Source organism: Aedes albopictus, chromosome 1 (assembly GCF_035046485.1).
Source record: "Aedes albopictus strain Foshan chromosome 1, AalbF5, whole genome shotgun sequence".
Lineage (NCBI taxonomy): Eukaryota > Metazoa > Arthropoda > Insecta > Diptera > Culicidae > Aedes > Aedes albopictus.
The window spans coordinates 183,924,105-183,949,215 of NC_085136.1; the positions used below are offsets into that span (position 1 = coordinate 183,924,105).

The 25,111-nt window shown below is 40.6% G+C and overlaps 1 protein-coding gene across 4 annotated transcripts in view; it reads right to left on the bottom strand.

Annotated features, from left to right (window-relative positions):
• Positions 1 to 2,446: 2,446 nt before the first annotated feature.
• The window catches only part of LOC109405544 (zinc finger protein hangover), a 140,082-nt gene continuing 117,417 nt past the window's right edge, over positions 2,447 to 25,111 (bottom strand). For 3 of the 4 annotated variants that reach the window (XM_062845952.1, XM_029868098.2, XM_029868096.2), the window contains 2 exons: positions 2,776 to 9,234; positions 2,447 to 2,714 (listed from right to left, as the gene is read on the bottom strand). In XM_062845952.1, coding sequence (XP_062701936.1) covers positions 8,835 to 9,234 — 400 coding nt within the window. In that variant the 3' untranslated portion in view covers positions 2,447 to 2,714; positions 2,776 to 8,834. Of the gene's footprint in view, positions 2,715 to 2,775; positions 9,235 to 25,111 lie in introns of those variants that run through there. The other variant, XM_062845953.1, reaches the window with a different exon arrangement.

A 25,111-nucleotide genomic window follows, 5' to 3' on the forward strand; every position in this document is an offset into this window, starting at 1 on the left:
TATTTTAAAGTTGGCCGTATATCAGCCGAATAATTCGCCAAAAGTGGCTTTTGAGCAGCTCTATAAGAGGATATAGAACCAATTAGCTCTGTTAGCCAGGTTCTACATTCGACTATAGAGCCGACTTAATGCCATTTTTACGGTTTAATGGTTACTTGGGATGAATTGTCAGACATCAAAGATTGTTGTTGCTAACATTGCTTATTATGCAAAACTGACAATAATTTAATCGTGAGTAATTCCATACTAACTATCCTTGCCCTGATATTTTCATTACTTTTCATTACTAGAAAGCAGCTTATTTTTCTTATTTTTTCTTTACCTAACGTATGTACACTGGATCACGGCCTGCTTCTCAGCTTACTGTTTTATGAGCCCTTCCACAGTTATTATTAAAATTATTTTCTTCAGAATGTATGTTATTCGAATATGTCGAATGCAATTATTCACTTGCTTGAATAATTATACAAAACTTACAAATAAATGTTATAAGAAAACCTGATTACCAAGAGCCAAATAGAAACCGGAGTTATGATACTGATTCATGTTGTAGCATTTTAGGGATTTCCCCCCACACAATCTTGGCCACCCTGCCGCACTTGATCAGGCGGGAAAGTTTTCCTCTCTGAGAGAACTTCAACGTGCTTTCTAAACGACAACACGTGACAATATCAATTTTTCAACGGACGAGCTTGACCTCAGACCTTAAGAGGTGCATCAAATCAATTTTGTGTTTTCGACTATTTTCGAACTTCAAAAAATCATAACTAAAGGGTGATACGGTCAAAATTTGGTCACACTTTTTTTTATAACTTTAGACTGCGTACACCAAAACAGCTGATTTTTGGACCAGTAATGCTACATTATATGTATCTTATACCATAAAATTTTCATCAAAATTTTCATCAAAATCGAATAAGTTTTGGTTGATATATAGATAAAACCATCGACCTACCTTTTTAAAATTTTGTACAAAGGCGCTCCATAGTAAATTTTCGAAAATTTAAGGTCAGTAAAGCACAATTTCGATTATAGAACTACCAATACTGCTCCGATTTTTATCAAAACTTTACAGTATAATACTATTATGAAAATATGTTCTTAGTAAAATTTTGAGTCATTTTGTATGAATACTTTCAAAGTTGTAGCAGTTTGAATACGAAAAAACTTACCGGGTGCCACTCAAGCAAATATAACTTTTAACGGCTGGATCAAATTGAATGAAATTTTTACACAACATTTTGATATGCATACTTCACTTACAGAAAAATTTTCATTGAAATCGGTTAAGTATCTCTGGCTCTATTAATGAAACAGTAAAAATGTGTTCTTATTTGTGAATCCTCTTTGCACAAAATTTTAATATTTCAGATCTCAGGGTTCAATATTATCTCCGCAAATACTAGACCGATTTTGATGAAAATTTTATGGTACAAGCTACATATAATGTATCATTACTGATCCAAAAATCAGCTGTTTTGGTGTACGCAGTCTAAAGTTATGAAAAAAATTGTGTGACCAAAATTTGGCTTGACTTGACAAAATTTGACCACTTAAACAAATATAACTTTGTAACGGCTGGATCAAATTGAATGAAATTTTTACACAACATTTTGATATGTATACTTTACATACAGAAAAATTTACATTGAAATTGGTTCAGTATTTCTGGCTCTATATTTAAATAAAAGAATAAAAATGTGTTCTTATTTTTTAATCCTCTTTGTGCAAAATTTTAAAATTGCAGTTAAAATACTAAACCGATTTTGATGAAAATTGTATGGTATAAGCTACATATAATTTATTATTACTGGTCCAAAAATCAGCTGTTTTGGTGTACGCAGTCTCAAGTAATGAAACAAATTGTGTGACCAAATTTAAACCGTATTGCCCTTTACACCAAAACTTGTCAAAAATTAATTCTTTCGGCAGGAATTGAAAGATATTCTTGTTTGCTAAAAGTTCTTCAAACAACGTATGCAAATAAAATTAAAGGAAACATACTAAATCTTCTACGGGCATTAAAAAAAGTTACGAATAATGCATTGGGGTTGTGGTACTCTGTCAACTGATGCGTTGTTCCCCGATCGACGCACACCCGTACACTGAACCAAAGCTTCATCCTACAATCGACTGCAAGGTGATACGCACCCGCCCCTTGACGAACATCATTCATTCTTCGGATGATTTCCAACCGAATGCTTAAAAGTCGAATGACTACAACCCGAATGATGATCATCCCAAAATCGAATGATTGATCAGGTGAAAACCGAGTGTTGCGTCATTCGTTATTTAGAGGAGGTTGATATGATAATTGGATGAATAACGTTTGAATTTAGTATGGAAAACCTTCTGAATTTTATATGAAAGCCAGTTTGAGTTTTGTATGAAAACCCGTATTTGGAATAAATTTGTTGTTTGCGAGGGAATACAATAACTAACACAGTTTTTTTTTTCTTATTTTCCAGTATTTATTAACCGATTTTACATATTGAATATACATACTTTCATTAAAACAAATCAGAGGGAATCCCGCTTGCGGCATGCTGCGTACAGCATTATGCATGCTTATGGCTCGGCAGGAAAAGAACAAACGGCGCGGCTGCTGCTTGGCACGGTCCCATTGATTCACTGGGAAGATGGATGACGGCCAATGAATGATGTACGAACTCCGCTTCCATTCCTCTGTCCGGCACAGCTTCGAGTTGGGTTTCCTGAAACGCAAATAAAACTTCAATCGCAGCGATTGATTTTCATAAAAATCGAATTACTTACCTCAAAATATAAAATTTCTGCCGAGATTTCTGCTATTCCATGTTTTACAGAACATGTCTGTTCCGTGTAAAAATACAAATGGCGGAGAAATGATCGCGCACTCAGCATCGACCTCTACCGCTACCGAGAACTCGACCGTCAATCACTCCAAACGCGGATGACGAATCATCCCGAAAGCGAATGACAATCGTAAAGGGGCGCAACCAAAATACTGTTCATCCATTCATGGGATGGTAGTCAGTTGCACCTGTACAGGCTAGGTATCGAATGAAGTACCACTCGAAAACTGAAGTATAAACGTAAGCATGAAGAATGATTTTGATTCGCTATTTCAGTGATAGTGCATACGCTCGGTTTTGTCATATGGAAATAGAATTATTAATTTTAGACATGAGGCGGATGACGAAAAATACGAATGAAGGATGATGTTTGGGTTCAGTGTACAAGACTCCAGGTTTTCACCATCCACACATTCTTGCGTCTTGCAACGCGACCAGATCCAATGTTGTCTCTCTCACTCGCTAAGCAAAACCTACACTCTAAATCTCTACTAATTACTTCGTGTCAGTATTAACGCAATCAGCAAGATTTGCGTATATTAGTATCAAGTCATATAGGATACCACATCTCCCTTTTTCTACGAGACGAAATATGTGTTCATATGAAATCTTGAGTCACTTGCTCTTTATGAAAACCAGATACATAAATTTCGTTTTAATCAATGCAGTTTCCCATTTTCGTTGTTCAATAACAATCTTGTAAAATGATATCTCTTCCGGTAAGTCAGATGTCTGTGCTATGGTAGCTCAAAGCAGTGTTTTTCTCTGTAATATCCCAAGTAACCATTAAGCCGTAAAAATGGCATTAAGTCGGCTCTATAGTCGAATGTAGAACCTGGCTAACAGAGCTAATTGGTTCTATATCCTCTTATAGAGCTGCTCAAAAGCCACTTTTGGCGAATTATTCGGCTGATATACGGCCAACTTTAAAATATCGTACCAAGTCTCTGGAGCGAAAGTTGTCAAAAGTGAGACAAAGAAAAAAGAAAAAAAAAATGTTTATCTCCTGTTCTTTTCTAACTTCCTTCGCTTCCATTGAAGTTGCTTTTTTGCTACTTCATCCAGATTCTAACTGTTGTCCTCCGAGTTCCTGATCAAGTCCAAGTCCGATGCCTTTCTCATCTGCTCCACCAATGCACCATGGGAATGGTGTGATCAAACTAGTATTTAAACCATGAAAAATAAAATAGTTTGGGCATTTCGAGGGTTGAAAATGATATGGGATGAGGATGATTCAGTGGTAAGGTTGGTGGTAACGAACGCAGGAATTGATGCAGGAGAAGCAATGTTTATATAAATGGTCGGGAAACGTTTCACAAGAAGAGGGAAACGAGCTGGAGTTTGTCTTGATTGAAAAAAATGGAATAATCAAGATAACCAAATTCCATTATCTATTTAACAACACCATTCCGATAAATGTGCCAAAAATAATCCCGTTTCGTCAATCCCGTCCGACATGGATGTTTAAAATGTATTGATAATGACCGACTCGAGTCTGTTTTGGTCGAAATCTATTTTGATTGATATAAACGTCATGTGCTCCAAGCCCTGTGACAGCACTGACAAACTTCTTTACAGCTTGTAGGCTTTATATAGGCTTACAGGGCTTAATTTAGTTCTTACTGGTTATAGTGCCTATAAGCATTAGGAATGCTTATATAGAGCTACTTAGCACTGAAAAGCTGTTTAATGGCCGTTATAATGCTCAGAACAGTGCTTAGTGGTTACCTGGGATAGCAGCTTCATCAAAACTATATAATATCACACAAAATAAAATCATAATTGTTGTACATTTTGCCAAGTGGCAGAAACATGATCATTGGCAACCATGAATACGATGATCCGTGCACATTGATTTCTATTTTATCTTTACTCTCCTGCAAACCACAGCACAGAGCAAAAGGAAAGAAAAAAATCGCATAAGACCAATCAATACACGACATAACGGATTTGACGTTTGAACGGGTGCGTATTGACTAGTAATCCTACATTATAGAGATCTGCGGAGGCGGCCATTGTAAGCCAATCGTGCAGAAAGAACTGTCAAAGTGTGAGCCAAATGAACAGGCTGATCGTTCGTAAGAAGGCGTCGATTGAACGGTATTGCAATCCGAACTAAATAAATTAAAATTATTTATTTTTAATATCGAGAAATTGACGGTATATGTAAGTTTAGTAAAAAGATAGAATTTGTTGATATATACAACGAGCATGCCACGCTACACCTCTTTTTAGGTGGCCTCTTTATGCTGCATCCTCTTTCTCGAGGGTCTTTAGTGACAGCAGCATCATTGCGCATGGAGCGCCATTTTGTCAAAAGTAAAACTGAATTCGAAGTGTACAGACGTAGTTAAATAAAGTTCCGTTTCTTTCGTTAATTAAACAAACTCAGCATTTCATTCCACTGAAACCTTAAGCCCAATAGAATTTAATTAATTCTGCTTTCAAAAGCTCAAGCTTATGACGAAACTTTTGTTGATGCACTTCTCGAAAAAACTTTCATTGCTGCTTCTTGCTTCAGTTCTGCCGATATGTTTAGCTTAACACTTTGCAATAAATTTCAGATTTCATCGATTGCTCCGCTATTTTTTTCAAAATTTTGAAAAAAAAATCTACCATAATTAGAAAATGCTGATGTAAACAAAATGAACAGCGTTGCCGAATCGACATATCGACAGCTTGGGGGCTCAACCGGGATCATATCCCACATTGTGCACATTATTGGAAAAAGTGAAATGGTTTATATCAAAGCATCTTATGCATCGATGGTCGATGCTTCGGTTGGCTTTAATCAACATCATAGTGGATACAACATGCAGTATTCTCCCTGGAATAATTTTATCAATCCACCGACCTTTGATGGTAATGTATATCGTAATCCAGCACCTGAGTTCGTCGAGGATTTGGAAAACTTCCTGGCGATGCATGAGAGAAATTACTGGATATCCGAAGAAGAGAAATGCTTCGTTTTTCTGGCAAGCCTCAGAAATGACGCGGCGGTTTGGGGTAGAATATTTGGTCGCCGATACCGTAGCTATGAGTCCATGAAGTCGTCATTCTTACGCACATTTTGGGGTGCAGACGTTCAGTGGCGTGTACGAGATCAGTTTTATTATGGATCCTACCAACAAAAAGGGCGATTTTCAAAGATGGGAAAATATTTCGCTGGCATGTATCGCAGAGTGTCTTTTTTATCACCACCACTACCACAGCGGCAGTTCATCAACACCATCTCTGCACATTTCCCTTTCCATTTGGAACAGCAGATAAAACGCATGGCATCGGCTGAAGACGTATACGTCATGCTTGTCCAACGTGATCGAACTCTAAACAACTCTACTCGGCATTATCATCTCCGAAAGCAGAGAATGAGTGAAGTTTACAAATCAAACCCTACCATACTTAAGAACCGGTACTATCAGCACAATGAGAGCCGTGGTAGCAGAAATGAGAATTATAGAGACTCAATCTTCCACTATTCTTCTTGTTCTTCCTCTTCTTAGTGTAACGTCCTCATTGGGACAGGACCGTCATCCTCAGCATGATCTTGCTGAATACCCGCGCGTTCAGCGCTCCGGCGATATGCGCCCTGCAACCATAATGTCGCGTATCTGTTCTCTGTTTCAACTGCTATGATCAGTTTTAAACCTTAGAAATCTATCAACCTGTGCAATCGATATGTCAATACTTCTATCTAACATTGATTTTAGTTTCCCGTGTGTCCTTCATGTATCTCACTGCCCTAACCTGCTTCATTCAAAACGTTTACCAAACTATCCTTTCCCTCAACATATCCAGCAGAACTTCCGCTTATCTCTATGTAGAGGATTTCTAGGAAAAACTCGCGCTAGTGTTCGTGTGTTGAAATGTCACTTATGAGCATGAGCATGAGCATGAGCATAGATGACCGTACTATTCGTAGTTGCTACTCCGTGATTGACCAGAACAATCGAAGTTGCACAAGGAACCAACCGACGGAGCTTGGGAGTAGCTTACCGTCCTCAATGTGCATCTTCGAGAATTCCAAACTTTATTAGGTCAATAACGGCGCCGGCCACGTCCTTACGGTCATCGAGGAAGGAAAGGAATGTTATTATGACGTGCGTTGCTTACTAAAGACCGAGATCACCTCTGCGTCTCCACGTCTGTCATGGGAAGGACTTTTTGTTAGTGGGGAGGGGAAAGGGCGCATGATATGAGTTCACTTTGGTAAGTGGAGTGATTCATGCAACCCTATTAATATCAAACCACTTATTTTCATTTGGACTAAAACAAAAAATCGCAAAAATCTAGCAAAGCGAGCGCGCGAAACTTTGCTGCTGCCGAACTACCGCACACTACTGACTGCTTGGCGTCCCGTCGTCGGAGCCCCGCAGAGGGAAGAGGAAAAAAAATCGCAAAAATCTAGCAAAGCGAGCGCGCGAAACTTTGCTGCTGCCGAATTACCGCACACTACTGACTGCTTGGCGTCCCGTCGTCGGAGCCCCGCAGAGGGAAGAGGAAAAAAAATCGCAAAAATCTAGCAAAGCGAGCGCGCGAAACTTTGCTGCTGCCGAACTACCGCACACTACTGACTGCTTGGCATCCCGTCGTCGGAGCCCCGCAGAGAGAAGGGGAAAGAAAATCGCAAAAATCTAGCAAAGCGAGCGCGCGAAACTTTGCTGCTGCCGAACTACCGCACACTACTGACTGCTTGGCGTCCCGTCGTCGGAGCCCCGCAGAGGGAAGAGGAAAAAAAAATCGCAAAAATCTAGCAAAGCGAGCGCGCGAAACTTTGCTGCTGCCGAACTACCGCACACTACTGACTGCTTGGCGTCCCGTCGTCGGAGCCCCGCAGAGGGAAGAGGAAAAAAAAATCGCAAAAATCTAGCAAAGCGAGCGCGCGAAACTTTGCTGCTGCCGAACTACCGCACACTACTGACTGCTTGGCGTCCCGTCGTCGGAGCCCTGCAGAGGGAAGAGGAAAAAAAAAATCGCAAAAATCTAGCAAAGCGAGCGCGTTAAACTTTGCTGCTGCCGAACTACCGCACACTACTCTGTTCGTGTGTTGAAATGTCACTTATCTCTATTATTTTACTTCCACTGGTTATGCCTTGCGTTAAACACAATGTCGAAAGTGGCGCGCTGTATTGTTGTTGAATAGTCAGTGATCGCTCCTCATAACTTGTTTTTAATGAATACTGGCAGCACTGCCGCTGACGAACCATAACAGATCGAGGCTTGTGTTGTTGTTTATAATGCAATTTCTTTTAGTTATAAGTCAACTGTTTCTGTAGAAACACCGAATAAATGTTCTGTGATCCGTAGAAGTGTTCCGTGTGTTTCTTTTGCGATCGTGTAATTTGACCAGATATCGGGGTCGGCCAACAATTGTATTGTCGCGCTTATCTTTTATTATATCAGAAGCCAGAGGCAGATAATCGCCATATTCTGATTTTTCTTGAGAGGCATAATATACCTGATACTCTACACAGCGCGCTAATTCTGACATTGTCAATGTCGAATTAAAATAAATAAGTTTGTACTGACAATAGTCTTTACTCTAACACAGACCCTCCCCCCCCCACCCCGTTTTTTATGAACGGCCCCTAACAATATAGTGTTAAAAAATTGAACAAGTAAATGAAGAAGTATGAAAAATTATTTTTAAATTTGGATGGCCCATTAGCTTGAGGAGCGATTTGCGTTCTTCTGTGACAGCTGATTCTCGATAACTGGTACTGAAACTTAGCAAGAATGTCATCAAAAAAAAAAACATGCAGTAAAAATAACATATTTTAGTATTATTATTTATTGGATACAATACAGTAGCGACCAATACTAATAGTTAATAGGCTTCGAGATGCTAAATGCTGTACTTCTAGATGCGAGCAATGAATGAAACATTTGCATTGATGTTGATTTAATGTTACTACTTGGTTTTTCGTACATGTATGGCAATTTATTAAGTTAAGTATGTTTACATTGCTACGAGATAAATTAAAGTGATAAAATGCATCATCAAGTCGGTTCTTGTTTAATCTCTGTTGAATCAACAGCATCGCTGCTGCTTTGCTGCTTGCAAGACGAACTGCTGCTGCTACTACTACTGTTACTGGAACTAGTGGATTCTGTTGATGTTCTATGCGAGAATTGAACGTTTCCTCCTAATCCTCCATTGAGGAAGTGCTCTGATACGTGCTGCCTAAGTAACTCCGCTGAGTTGAACGGAACTTGACATAACTCACAAAAGTATTGTTTAATGTTTTTTTTGTCATCGGTTTCCATTTCGTTATTTGAATCATCTTCGTCATTTGAATCGCTGCTTTCGTTCAGATTGTCCTCTTCCTCGTCATCATCTTCATTATCAATAAATTCGGCTTCAATAACGTTATCGTCATCACCATCGGCATCTTCAACCCTACAAATTATACAAAATATAGGAAACATTATCCTGGTTAACAACGGTTATTCTGGCAACGTGCAAAGATGGAAACACTGACTTGCAAAGAGGAGTTACACTCACTTGCTATTTTCTCATCTGAGAAACATGCTATCAAAAACAGTGTATGAAGAGCTTTTACCTTATCTTCTAAAAGTTTGCGAGCAGAGCAAGGGTCGCACACGAGAGTCGTGACAGAGTTATTAAGGCGACTCTCCACAAGGTGAGTGTAATTTACAATCACCTCGTGGAGAGTCGCCTTCACTGCCCCTCTTCGCATATCAGTCCCATGTTGTTTTTCAAAGCGCCTATTATATTTTGTGCTATATCTCCGAATATGTTCAAGAAAAATGTATTCACTTCATGCATACCCTTTTCGTAGCTGTGAAATGAGGCGAAAAGAATATCAAATTTGGTTTAAATGACCTCGTGAGTGACAAAAGTATGATTCGCATTAGAAACGACATGGGACTGCCATGCGAAGAGAGGTAGTTCATAGCTCTCTCACGGCTTTGGTATGCATGTGTGACCCTTGCTTTATTTGTCAAACTTTTAGATAAAACTATAAGGTGAAAGTCCCCCATACTCTGTTTTTGATAGCATGCTTCTATGTTGAGAAAATAGTAAGTGAGTGAACTTTTTGCAAGTGAGTGTTCCCATCCCTAGCAACGTGTGGTTAAAAGATGATATTTGATCACGAGTGTCTAACTGGACATATTTTTTTTTTTATTATCTGTATTAACGAGATTTTTAGCCCTAGGCTAGTTCATCTCGGGACCCACGCTTTGCTTCCCTTCCGAAGGAAGAACTCACATTTTGTGAGTTTGTCGGGAGTGGGATTCGATCCCAGGTCCTCGGCGTGATAGTCAAGTGTTCTAACCATTACACCAGGCCCGCTCCACTATTAATTGGACATAATTTCACTGTTCTGAAGTCGGTATTAACATGGTTTTTCGTCAAACAACTACGAAAGATTAGTTCATTATGTAACTAGTAGCCTAGGGAGAGATGGCATCTGAAGGCATGGCAACCCTGCCATGTGTAGAAGCGAGTAGAGACTTGACATTGTATGATCTGTCTTAACCCCACGTCTCCACTAGTCTGAAATGTCTTGCCATTTTGCTGCCAGAAAGAGAAAACGTAACAGAAATGATCAACATCGCTGCTTTGCATGCAAACAGCGAGATAACATTTCTGTCATGACACATCTGTCCAGCAAAATGGCAAGACATTTCTGTCTAGTGGAGACGTCGGGTAAGAGTGCGAGCGAAAAGCTCAACTGATTCCGTTAAACGGAAACGAGATGTGTTTGGCTGTGTATGAACCGGCTATGATAAAAAGGTGAATAAAGCAAAGACGAGTCAGTTCTAGTTGAAATCTCATAACGTACAGTGGTGTTTTTATTTCGATCTGAGAAGCGTGCTTAAAACAGAATAGTTGCGACGAAGGAAAAAAAGTGGTGAACAGTAAGACTTTTCTTTGCTGGACTTATTTGCCTGCCTTTGGAAAGAACTTTGGATCGACGGCTGCGGGAGTGACTTAGAAGTAAAATTCGCGCGTAGTCCAAAACATCTACGGTGGAGTTGGCCGCTTTCACATCGGGGGATTGACTGGCTGTTGCTGATTCGTCCGAATCGGGAAAGCGTAACAAAGGCAAGCTTGAGCGGGCTATACTGCCCCCATTCGCACAACAGTCCCATGTGAATAGGAAACCCAGCAAAGATGGGACTGTTATGCGAATAGGGGCAGTATACTATCCAGTGGGCGGTGGCGTTTTTGCCTGAACAAATACGGCAATTGTTACACCCGGGTGGCAAATCAAGGTGAATCACGTCAACTGACGGCTCCTGCAATTGCCAACAGGCATTTCCACGGAGTCCATTGGGTCGGCAAGGGCTGACGGAGTATTCTGATTTCCATTGGAAGCGCGCAAACCATGGCCCACCGAAATCAGCTTCGCGTGAATAAGGATCAAAACCATTTCGAGAAGCCAACCATCCGGTGGGGTCGGCAACGGTCGCAGCCAACAAGACAGTCCAGTGGTGATGAATTTCACGGTTTTTCGGAGGATGAATTGCAACGAGGACAAAAGCGGAAATATGCTGTCGAAGCAGAGGAAAGATCACCCGGAACGATGCCTAGAAGATCTAAGAGGATTAGAAGAATTAAGTGTGACAAAGGTTTCGTATATTTGAGCTCAAAATGATTTTAAAATTACGTTTGAATTCTCATTGAAAATTAAAATCATTATGAACTAGGTTTTAAGTGTTATTTCTGAATTTGCTCAAGATTGTTAATGTAATTCTTTCCTAAGGGGAAGAACTGTATGATCTGTCTTAAGAGTGCGAGCGAAAAGCTCGACTGATTCCGTTAAACGGAAACGAGATGTGTTTGGCTGTGTATGAGCCGGCTATGATAAAAAGGTGAATAAAGCAAAGACGAGTCAGTTCTAGTTGAAATCTCATAACGTACAGTGGTGTTTTTATTTCGATCTGAGAAGCGTGCTTAAGGCTGCGGCCAGAGTGGACGCGTCACGCGACGCGACGCGGTGCGGCGCGTTTTTGACGCGGCTTCCAACGCGGCTTGATAGCCACAGTGAACGCGGTGCAAAGCGTCTGTTCGTAAAGCAAACTGAAAAGTTTTCATAATTTCCGCCATCTTTGCACATAAATACTGACCATAACTATTTTATTTATATATGTTATTTTATTAAACTCACCATATTTATTTTATCTTTCGAATTACAAGAAACGGTGAGAAGTTTTGATAAGATTTTTTAGATATTGGAACACTTCACACCATCAATGTACAATTTCTAACTCTGGTTGCAGAGACAGTTTGTGACAGGTTCGCCTTGACAACCAGTAGCACACAATCAAAGTGAGCTATCTCCTCTCTATCGGTTTAAAAGCCATAACATTTCAACAGTTTTCTAGAGTTATCTGATGAAAGATTTCCAGGAGATATGTGATTATTGTGCTCAACCTAAAATTAAAAATGAACCATTTATCTTAATTTACCTTCAACTGCTATTTCTTTCAGATGATTCAGAAGAGGTATACATTTGGGATAATGGTGATTTCCTAACCTCAAATCTACCCGCCCTACAGGTACAAATTTTGAAATTTTATGAACAAGTGAGCTTGCAGTCAGAGCTACCACAGGGTTGTATACGTAAAAAATGGCACCCCTTCGTTTATTTTTAAACAGCAATGCAATAAAACAAGTTGGTAACTCAAAAATAGTATATTTTTATTTTGAAACTATTTTTTAAGCTTACAGCCCTAGTAGAATACTTTGAGATAGTAAAATAATCGAGAGGGTGCCAACCGTTTTTATGCATGAAACATGGGTAGGGGTAATGTGAAAGCTCTGCTTGTAATGGATGTAGAATGACAGAGATTTCGATTATTTCCGTTAAGTCTTTAATCATAAATTTGAAGGAAATACTTATTTTGATTCGCAAAATAGGTGAAAAGTGAGGTTACGAGACGCCACCGGATAATAAACATGTGATATTATTCATGTTAATATATTTTATTAATTTTATTAATTTTGAATACATTTGAAAAACAATTTCGTAAAATTAGCGCCATGATTTTGTAAAAACGGACGAAATCCACACAAAAATACAAAATTATCCGCGCAACCGCATGACTTCCGCATCAAAAACAGTGCATGCACTGTTTTGTCGTGCGTCGCGCGGCTAAACGCTTTCCGCTTCGCATCGTTCCGCGCGCACTCTGGCATGTTTTGATTGTTTTCCCTGTATTCTAATGAACGGAGTTCTGCCGCGCGTCGACGCGCGACCTGTCAAATGCCGCATTGCACCGCGCCGCGCCGCGTGACGCGTCCACTCTGGCTGGCACCTAAAACAGAATAGACATCACGCGCCTTTTTATATTTCCCTTTGTGTATTTGCCTTAAATAAAAGTACAGGGTGCGTGCGGTAATTTTGCACTAACCTTCAAACAGGAATATTTCATCAAAGGGTTGCAATAAAAATATAAATCCTGCATCATCAAATGCACCATATTTCTAGTGAACTGTGAAAAATATAAAACCAATAATAATCAAAAACGTGGTGGTATGAGAAAATATTTTCAGATCCTATGTTTTACACTAGCGCGCCCAATAACATTTCGGGTTCTACTATTTGTTATGTAAATAAGACGAAATCAGTAAAATGTAATAAGTAAAAGCCCGATAATGATACACGAGACGTAATGATACAGATATGCTTCAAAAATTATAATTCAAATAATTGGTGGTAATTTTAACACATTATCGAATAGCATCAATAAAAACTGGTTGTTTTTTCGATACACTAAGTCTAGGGTACAACTTTTTTTAGCAAGTGTCGGATCACTTAGCGGTCTTCAACAAAGATGTTCCGCATAGAATTCCCTATAATAATACTAAAAATAAGGGTTATTGAACGCTTCCAGTGCCATTCGAAGTAGATCTCCAAGGTAATAGTCAATTAAGTCATTCTGATCTGTTCTATCACAGCAGCTTTAGTCTTTGCTACATTGAAGTGTAGTTTTATTGGAAATATGCTGAATGTCGTTATTGAAAAGAGACGTCTAGAACTGTGTCCTGCTAGTTGTTCCGTCATGCACATACGTCATGTCTTAATATGTAATGCTTAGGAGATTAACGAAAACACGTGTGTTCGGTCGGATGTCCATTGCGTGGAAAGTCAAGGAAAATAGGTTTGCTATGTAAGCCTCGCTTGAAGCACTGCCCGTGAGAACCCGGTCATCTGTACACCAGCTAATCCGTATCTTCGTACACAGCTAAATACTGTACTGTCAACCGGCGAAAAGCCTACGGGTAAATATTAAAAATTGAATAATAATGCTGTCTAGCGCATTGTTTCCTATCGGCCACTATTGTAGTCTAGTCCCAACTGCAAGCTTTTTTCCAATCTTAGCGTCAATTGTCTTCTAGATTCTTCTAGATAGATTCATCGAATCAGTCGAACCCGTTGTAGTGTACCCCACTGTGTACACTACTTTCGATAATCAATACATGTACGATAGAAGTGAGTGGCAACTCAGCATGCATGATGTATACGACCGAAAGAAATATATTTCAGTTTAGTTCTCACTGTTAACCGAGTCAGATGCCTGCCGAATCCGAAAACCTTTGAATATAACAGTGGCTCGAGGATGAACTGGATTTATTGTTTATCATTTTTGTCGCGTGATTTTTTTTCGGCCATTGCTTCTTGTGAAAGCGTGCAAAAGTTTGTGAAAATGCGTACAACGCGTGAATTTTGTGTTGTGCATTTTATGTTGGCTCGGCAGCATCTTTTTGTGCATTTTTTTGTTTTGTTTCGGTGACGATACTGGGTGACGTTTTTTTTCTCGTTTTGCACTTCAACTTTTTTTCCTGCCGATTAGGTCGTTGATTTTTACATAGGTAACTAAATCATTTTTCCAATCGTGCAGCGTATTTTTTTTATTTTTTGTTGTAAGTGTGTTTTTTTTTAATTGAACTGTTCATAAACGTCATTTTGAATCGCTAGCAACGATTCTTTTGAACCCAGATTTTATTGTTTGTCATTTTGTGCTATTTTGCTTGACGACGGTGAGCAGTATGAACAATGATATCATTTACAAGAGAGTCGCACTTCGGCATATTAGGATGTTTCAGCAACAACGGTGCGTCAGGGAGTGTTTGTTGCCCAATTTTGATGTGAATACTGTTTCCCGACGATGGAGAGAAGGGCGTATGACGATCACCTCACGCAAACGCTATACTGAATGTGTCTGATGCCGGGAGTCAATCAGGAAAATTATCGTTTGGCGCTTCCACATCTCTAACGTGTAGTCTGTTTGCGGGTTTTTTGTGCAGCATCTAGGGTAGTTTCGCCAACTATGGAGAACTGTTTCGAAATGGGAAAGAATCAACCTTGGAACCAACTCTTTAACCTTAAATGGTAGTAAAAATGGATGTAGCAGTATGCAACTATATAATTATAAAAATAGCAGTTTTGATAATAGTTTTTTTTATTAGTCTAATATCTCACTTACTGATGCAAGTGTTTCATTTTAAATTAGAGCAAATCAAACCTGATTTTGCATTCTGAATGACTGATTGGAATTGTGTTGTAGAACCTGACTTTTCTGAATAAAAAGATAAATAGTTTTCAATCCTAAGGGAAAAGGAGTTGTAGTGTACTCCACTGTGTACACTACTTTCGATAATCAATACATGTACGATAGAAGTGAGTGGCAACTCAGCATGCATGATGTATACGACCGAAAGAAATATATTTCAGTTTAGTTCTCACTGTTAACCGAGTCAGATGCCTGCCGAATCCGAAAACCTTTGAATATAACACCCGTATGTTAAAATATAGTCGATTCTGTGTCAAATTGTTTTCTTGATTTCTACTTCTCTGTGTTCATCTCTTGTGTCCTTAAATTGTCATCGGTCCAAAACCCACATTAACATGTAACTGAACTTCTGATATTTTTTTCTGTTGGTGTCATAGCACCATCTAAGAGATAAACAAAAATACGCCAAGTTGGTCAGTTGACTTTAATAAAACAAAAATTGCTTGCCAACTATTATGTATTCATCCCCCTACAAATACCTTGAAAAATATTCAAATTCGTTCTGTCCTATCGGTCCTACCAAGATAAACCATGTCATATTCTCATGCGCGGCCTAGAAATGTCAACCTAGTCATACAAAAGTAACGTTGTTCAGTTAATAAAAAGCAATCAGTTTTTCGTCCAAACTGTCACGTCGAACGCATTGACATCAACAATGCGTTTAAGTGTTCGCACGTTAGCTTCGAATCTATCAGCACAATTAAGTGCTGCAAATCTTCTTCCCACTATTAATTTTTCGGTTGATTTTAATTGCTTTATTTAAAGAAAATATAATCAAGTACCTAACATTGTAAAAATTCGAAAAAGCGACTATGGCATTAATAAATTACTAATCAAAATCAACCGAGAAATGTGGCAAATAGAGCCCAAACAACATTTTGAAGTCGGCTGGCTGTAAAAGGTTCCAAAACCAGTCACAAATCCTATAAAACTTTTATTAGGATTTGTAACGATCATCAAAACCTTCTCAAATCCAACCGATTTGGAACTATTGCTTGGGAATGGACTCTACTGAGCCCTGGCGGTTCCTCCGTGTTTATCGAGCATGTCTGATGCATATGATCAGCCATACTCCATCTGCAGCAGCCGATTCGCGATGAACCGTTGGAGGCGCATTAAAGTGTTAAAAAGGTGATATGTTTCACTAAAGAACACTACATTACAATAATCAAAATGAAACTCCTTCACTTTAATACCGTCAACCCCTGCGAACTTGGCCAGGGTAATCCAAGGATCAATTTTAATAGTTTATTTTGCTTTACCTGTAAGCGTTTCAGGTGTGATCTGGCGCAGTTTTGCCACACTGGAGATCCGTATGTTAGCTTTGGTCGGAAAATACATTTGAACAGAAGCAACTTATTGGCGAGTTGTAGAGCAGACCTTCGATTAATGAGTGGATATAATGCCCTGGTTAGCCAATTCTCCTTAGCTATGCTTTCATTTATATGTTTGTCAAATAACAATTTTTGGTCTAAGATTAGTCCAAGATATTTTCCCTCCGTCGTCCACTTAACGGGAATCCCATTGATTTTTAACATTGATGATGGAAAATGGTGTACAGCTCTCCTCTTTGTAAAAAAGACAATTTGGGTTTTCAATGGATTTATCTTGATCCTCCATCGGTGTTGATATTCCTCCAGTTTGTTTTGGGCATGCTGGAGCTTGGTAGTCACTATCTTGGCATCGTCGTGGGTAGTGAGGAAACTCGTATCATCAGCAAAGAAGCCATACACGACATCGCCCACCTTTTCGACGTCGCTGGTGAACACGTTGTATAATGTGGGGCTCAAGACGGAACCATGGGGAAGGCCGAAAGGGATGCTATGGCAGCCGGATAGTGTCCCGTTTACAGTTATTTGGAACTGTCTTTGTGTCAAAAAAGACTGCACAAGTTTGACAAAATAAATTGGGCAACGGGATACATGAAGCTTACGTATAACAGCATCATGCCAAACTGTATCATATGCTTTCTCCACATCTAATAATACCATTCCCGTCGATTTTTTCGCTTCGAATCCGGCATTTATCATTTTGGTCACACGCACTAATTGGTGACACGTGGAGTGACCTGCCTTAAACCCGAATTGTTCATTTGGAACTACTTGAGCAAGTTCTATGTGGTTGTTCAAGCGTTTAAGGACAATCCTTTCCAAAATTTTACTTAAACTGCTGAGTAAGCTGATGAGGCGATAGTTACTCGGTATTATTAAAGCTTGAGTCATTTAATATCTGGACGCAAAAAAACGGATCTGTCTCGGAAATATGTTATTGAAATAAAAAATATGTTGTACTTAAAATCAAGGATATTTATTGAACTTTCTAGGAAAAATAGCCTTAAAATTATTCCGAATTGATTTTTATGAAATTTTGACCTTTCCCCGAAAAACCACTCATCATATCTTGGACAGTCTGTTATTTCACCTGAGCGGCTATTTAGTTCCACCATCTTTGCATCTATGTTGCATCCCGACCACCTTTCCACTCTTCTTCAACTTCTGCTTGACAATTGCCCAATATTTCTCGATTGGGCGGAACTAAGGGCAATTTAATGAATTGATTTTTTTTTTGTTAAAATCCACCTCGTTGTATTGATACCACTGTAGCACTTCTCTGCTGTAGTGGCAACTTGCCAGATCTGGCCAAAACTTAACAGGTCCATTGTAAGCTGTTCAGAACGGAAGAACACGCTTTTCCAGGCACTCCTGCTTGTACACTTTGGAATCCATGGTCCTGTTTGTCACGAAAACCTTTGTTTTTTGGTCGCAGCTGCAAATACCTTGCCTGATCATCAACTTTCTTATTGGCAAAAACAAACTTGAACTTACTGGGGACATCACCCCGACCTGCGGATTTATAAAATTATTGTCCGGGAAGCTGACCATTGTCCATTTTCACGTACTTCGCAATTTTTGAACCTGACCACGTTGGATTTTCGAAGTGTGTGTCCAAAATTAATTATCGATGCGCGGCTTCCATTACGTATAACTTTTAGGAAACGAAACCAATCGTGACAAAATTTTCAACACTGAAGGAGGCAACATTCCAAAACAAACTGCTGTCAAAGTTTTCCAGATCCGACCACCAGAGGCGCTACAGTAAATTGAACAGTGCGTCCAGATATTAAATGACTCAAGCTTTATATCCTTATCCGGCTTTGGAATTGGAACTACGGTTGCAGTTTTCCAAATATCTGAAAAGTACCCATACTTCAGTCATGCGTTGAATATTTTGCAGAGAAACACTAATCCTTTGCGTGGCAAATGCTTTAGTTGCAGGTTCCGTATTCCATCTTGGCCGGGTGCTTTCCGACATTTCATCTGTTTAATAATTGTTCTTATTTCACCAGGCTTACAGGATGTTGAAGGATCCTCGTTGACGTTATCCATTGTCACAATTTCTTCTACGGAGCGATTAACTGCTTCTGCCGTAGTCGTGTCTCCAGGCAGAGTATTATTATGTGATGCAGAGAATGCTTCGGCTAGGACGTTGGCTTTTTCTGCATTCGTTACCAGGAGTTTGTTTCCGCTTTTCAGGGGAGGTTGGTATTTTACCGTGTTCCGGCTTATCTTCCAAAATTTGTCACTGCTGTTGGTTAGATTTCGTAACGTTGTTTCAAAATTCCTATAGTTGAAGATTGCACATTCTTCGCGAATTCGGTTGTTCAACTCGTTGACCACTGCATTAAGATATGGGTCCCTGGTACGGTAGTATTGACGGCGGCGAACGTTCCTTAGGCGAATAAGCAGCTTTACGTTTTCCGGTAACTCCTCCCAAGTAACCATTAAGCCGTAAAAATGGCATTAAGTCGGCTCTATAGTCGAATGTAGAAGCTGGCTAACAGAGCTAATTGGTTCTATATCCTCTTATAGAGCTGCTCAAAAGCCACTTTTGGCGAATTATTCGGCTGATATACGGCCAACTTTAAAATATCGTACCAAGTCTCTGGAGCGAAAGTTGTCAAAAGTGAGACAAAGAAAAAAGAAAAAAAAATTGTTTATCTCCTGTTCTTTTCTAACTTCCTTCGCTTCCATTGAAGTTGCTTTTTTGCTACTTCATCCAGATTCTAACTGTTGTCCTCCGAGTTCCTGATCAAGTCCAAGTCCGTTGCCTTTCTCATCTGCTCCACCAATGCACCATGGGAATGGTGTGATCAAACTAGTATTTAAACCATGAAAAATAAAATAGTTTGGGCATTTCGAGGGTTGAAAATGATATGGGATGAGGATGATTCAGTGGTAAGGTTGGTGGTAACGAACGCAGGAATTGATGCAGGAGAAGCAATGTTTATATAAATGGTCGGGAAACGTTTCACAAGAAGAGGGAAACGAGCTGGAGTTTGTCTTGATTGAAAAAAATGGAATAATCAAGATAACCAAATTCCATTATCTATTTAACAACACCATTCCGGTAAATGTGCCAAAAATAATCCCGTTTCGTCAATCCCGTCCGACATGGATGTTTAAAATGTATTGATAATGACCGACTCGAGTCTGTTTTGGTCGAAATCTATTTTGATTGATATAAACGTCATGTGCTCCAAGCCCTGTGACAGCACTGACAAACTTCTTTACAGCTTGTAGGCTTTATATAGGCTTACAGGGCTTAATTTAGTTCTTACTGGTTATAGTGCCTATAAGCATTAGGAATGCTTATATAGAGCTACTTAGCACTGAAAAGCTGTTTAATGGCCGTTATAATGCTCAGAACAGTGCTTAGTGGTTACCTGGGCTGTTTACGAGTGGTGCGTGTGACTAGTGGAACTGAAGTATTCTCAGCTTCTACCATTACTGAAGAAAACAGTGCTACAGCTTCGTCGATTTGTTCTTTTGTGTTTAGGTTGTTGATAATACCTGAGTTGATGTCAAGACTTCGATGCACGACGTTGGAGAAATTGTGCCAATCAGCATGACGATAGTTCCGGCACAGACAAACAGACGTAACACTCTGATATTTTGCATCGTACACCGATTTAACGGTCTATTTGAAAATTGGATAGTTGGCCAACTGACCACCCGTGGCGCTCGCATCGTTTTTGCTCGAGTTTGACGTTTGCCCACTACCGCCACCTAGTTGATTGGCTATCGTCTGCAGCACTCGTTCCTGCGGACCTCTTCAGTGGGAAGGGCCGGCCAACCTCTGTCCAGTGTCCGTGATCGGACATTTTGGTCCTTCGAACCGCCCAGTCAACCAGTCATCGTATAAGATTTTGAATAAGATGTTAAAGTGGATGTGATATGCGTACATTTTACATGCGCCTAAATGGGAGCATGTACGTATATGGCCTCCACTTTATCATCTTATGCAACATATTATACGATTACTGGTTGTCTGGGCGGATCCACGAGCGATCCGTTTTGGTGTTGCACCCGCAACGTACGCGTCCCAAGCAACACACATGTTATAATAAAGTTACGACAGCGCAAGTTTTGGTTGTATAGAAGTTTATTTTACGTAATTCAAACATTGTGTTGAAATAACTTAAAATAAACTTCTATACAACCAAAACTTGCGCTGTCGTAACTTTTATATAACATGTGTGTTGCTTGGGGTGTCGTCAATCTGACGATTGAGGCACCACCCCGCATACAGTCCACTACCCAGTCGCCAATCTGACGATTGCGACGATACCCGTTCCGCTGAGACGATAGCCGGCGCAGTTATTCAGAGCTGGTTTTCCTCTGGTTGTCCAAGAGTCGTGTTTCTCTGACGTGTCCGAACACGTCCTGTTCCTGCGTGGTGCGAGAGGCGCATCACAGTTTCGGTTCAAATGTGAACCAGTGAGTGAAAGTTTGAAAGTCCGATTTGTTAAACGCGAAAGTAAGTCGCGCGCGAGTGGTCGAAGTTTCGGCGTGAACGCCGACAGTGATAGTGGTAGAGTATTTCCCTGACGTGTCCGAGCACGTTCTGCTCCTGCGTGGTGCGAGAGGCGCATCACAGTTCCGGTTCAGGTGAACCAGTCGTGAGTGGAAGTAAATCGAATAGCGATTTTTGTTGCCGTGTTCTTGCAACCGCAACGTTGTGTCGCCAGTCTGCGGATTGGGACGAACCAATTTTCCTAGCGATTCGGCCAGAGTGTGTTCGTGAATCTATTGCGATGTCCAAGTGATTTTGTGAATGGAAATCAAATTTCAAGTCAGATAAAATTCAAACCCGAAAGTAAACCGAGCGCGAGTGGTACTGTGATCAGTCCGACATTTTCAACCCGCAAGCAGATCGCGCGCGAGTGTTTCCAGATGCCAGAGAGTGAAAACATCTGAACTTGTCCGAACACGTTTCGTTCCGATGTGGAGAGGAGTGTTAATCGATTAAGTGAATGCGTACTGAAATTGTGAACATTGATAAATGAAGTAAAGCTTTTGGTGTTTTGAAAAACATTTGAGAAAAAGTCAGTGTGGAAGTGAGTTTTGAACATGGCCGAAAAAGTTGAGCTTTTGTTACAAATTAGTGAGATTGAAGTGGAGCTGACGTGCATCGAAGAGGCCCTCAGCAATATCTGTTTTGATTCAGAGAAAAATGAGGTGTTCATGCAATTCCTCAAGCATCAAGTGGAAGAATGTGGACATGAGTGTGAAGAAGTGGATTCCCTACTGATGCTTTACAGAGCAGAGCCAGAATATGCCGAGCTTTTTGTGGAGTGCGAGTTGTTGAAGGTCCAACATTCTGATGTGAGTATACTGATGGAGAAGTTGAGCGTGTCTGCTGCTGCATCTAGTAAGCCTGTTTGTGAACAACTGCCAGCTGATGTGGAAACCCGATCTTTGACATCGTCGGTGAAGCAGCCCATTCCAGCTTCAGCAACGAAACTCAATTCGTCGACATCGATTCTTGTACCGTTGGATGATCAGCCGTTTAATCAACCATTGGAAGTGGTAATTTCTCCTTTAATCAACCATTGGAAGTGGTAATTTCTCCTGATGAAACTACAGTATTTTTGAAAAAGTATTCCGAAATCGAGGAGCAATGTCAGCCTTACAAGAGGACCCTTATCGTAACCGGGAACAAAGATCCACACAAACTCGAGCAAGTCATCGTGCAGCAAGTGAAGATGCTCGAGATAATTGCTTCTGCATTGCTGATGATCCTGCTGAATGAATCGGATCAACCGTCAAAGCCTCCAGACCCTGATGTAAGGATATCTCATCCGACTGTGAAGCCGAGAAATCCACCTGACGAGCTATCACTAAGCTCTTTTATCGTTGAACGTCAACCGCAACACAAAGAACTTTATTCTTTGCCGGGGAGTATGTTCGCTCACGAAGCGAAGTTTCCAGTTTCTGCCGGTGATGTTTTCACCCCACATCGACGCCGACAACAGCGAGACCAGATTCCAGCATCGTGCGAACGAAACGAGACGAGGACGCGAAGAACACGCTGCGACATGTTCGCATCTCAGCGTCGATCAGGGCACCGACCAATGCGAGCGAGGCTAGCGCTGATTGGTGGATGGTGTGTTTTGGGAGTGCTGGGGTGGGATATATAAGTGATCGCATTTGCTCGAAGAGAATCAGTTTTTGTAAAGCAGTCATAGGATAAACATCGTTGTAACCGTATCCCTCAAGCCTTCTTTCTTGGACAGCCGAATAATCAGCCTTTTACAAGACTAACACTTAAGAGTTATTCAGTCGTCGAGCTATCGTCTGCAGCACTCGTTCCTGCGGCCCTCTTCAGTGGGAAGAGCCGGCCAACCTCTGTCCAGTGTCCGTGATCGGACACCATGATCTGTGACGAGCGTTCAGGTCTCCAATTACAAAAAATGGGTCATCGAAACGGACGAGTCTCCGAACATCTCTTTTGAACTGATTCAGAGTACGAGTGTTTGAGGATCCTGGGAAGTAGGCAGCAATAATACAAATCCTGGCAGAGTCCGTTTCAACTGTAATGCCAGCTGTTTCAATGACTGATGTTTGCAGCTCCATTTGGTTGAATTTTAATCCTTTTCGAACGAATATCGCAACTCCTCCTCCTCGTTCGGCGTCTTCACTGTTCCTGTCAACTCTAACACAAGCATATTGATCGTTGTAGACGGATATTCGGTGGGACAGCCACGTTTCCGTCAAGACCGCAATATCTAGTTCGTGTTGGTGTAGGAACTCAAAAAATTCTGTAGTTTTATGGCGTATAGAACGACTGTTCCAATTTAGAATTTTAAGACTAGTTTGATTATGCATTGTTGTACACATACTTAATTGTAAGCTCGGCTAGAGCTGCAAACTGCATTTCCTTGGAGCAACACTCTGAAAGGCGAGTAATTAGATCCCTTGCCAGGTTCACAAACTCATCTGGAGTGAATAGTTGTTGTTGAGTCTGTGTTGGAGTTGGGTTTGATTTTAAGGCTTCAGCGAAATTACACCCACTGACGACGAACGATGATGTAAACGAACGACGTCTTCCCGCAGCTGAAGAAATGTTTGTGTTCCGGTTTGCCAGCTGTTCTTTTCTCTGTTGTAATGCTTCGATGTAACGCTTCCTTTGAGGGCAGCCTTTGTAGTTAGCGGTATGATTTTGGCTGCAATTAGCGCAGCGGATTTTTTCACGTAACTGGGTGTTATTACCAGCCACTTCAGCCCTTGTTGGCATTTCACATTTGTAACGTTCCGTCCTGTTTCCAAAAGCTAGCGGCTTAAGCGCCACCTCCTCTAAAGAAGGACCGTTAGCTCTGCTAAGTTTTACCCGGATGAGACTGCCAACTCAGGGCAGGTTTAAGTTCCACCAGAACCGAAGTCGCACTTCAACAACACCAAAACGTCGTAGCCAATAAACCAATTCAGTACTTACCAACTTCAAATTGAACACAAAAACTAAGAAAAATATATACAAACCTCAAAAATCAAACAATAAGAAAAAAGCTTAGCAACTAATAGGAAAATTTCAACCTTAAATCTAATCAAAAAAATCCGTGACGAAAGCAAAGTGGAGTGTGGTCTAAACTAGAAGTAATTTTATTCGTTTTATTCAATTTACGCACGCGAAATAATAGAAGCGATCAATTTTTCGAGTAATGACCGTGCAATAGGTAGAAATTGATTTATTAAATTAAGGAAAGCCTAGTTCCCTAACCGTGTGTGACGTCACGTTCTCAATTCAATTCTAATTAACTGGATTTGTTTCTAGAAACAGTTTTCGAGCAAAGGGCAGATCTGACCTTGTCTTCTTCCGGCGATCCCACGTCGGATGTCCTTGGACTTGGCACAGACTACGTAGCAAACTCTCAATGCGGCAGTTTCGAGCCAACAATGTACGCCACCCACAGGACTCGCGCGCAGGTGTCTTATTTCGGGGTACAGATATCCCCTAGCACTGTGGAGTGTTTCCGTTAAAAATGTCACGGCTGACACCACGCGACTGATGGACTTGCGAGTCGTGTCACACGTGCGGGTTTTGTTGCACGACTGTCGAAACAGCTATGCGACGAGATGTGGGCTTCGATGGGCGTCCCCTTGGCGTCGCGTCGGTGCGAAATTCAAACGACGACGCACGTGCTTCCGCAACCGTTGGACCGTAGTCACTCCGCACAAACCGCCCACGTTGGCTGGGCTCGTTTTCCTGCTCAACGCGGATAATTTCACTATTTGCTCGAATTATTTCACGTTATTTCACTAGGCTTACCTGAATTTAGGAATGTTCACTAATCCAAAGCACGAATTATCACAAATTATCCCAATGGTGGGATTTTCTCTAAAAACTTTTATCACACTCGACTAATTGAATCACTAAATGTAAGAAAAATA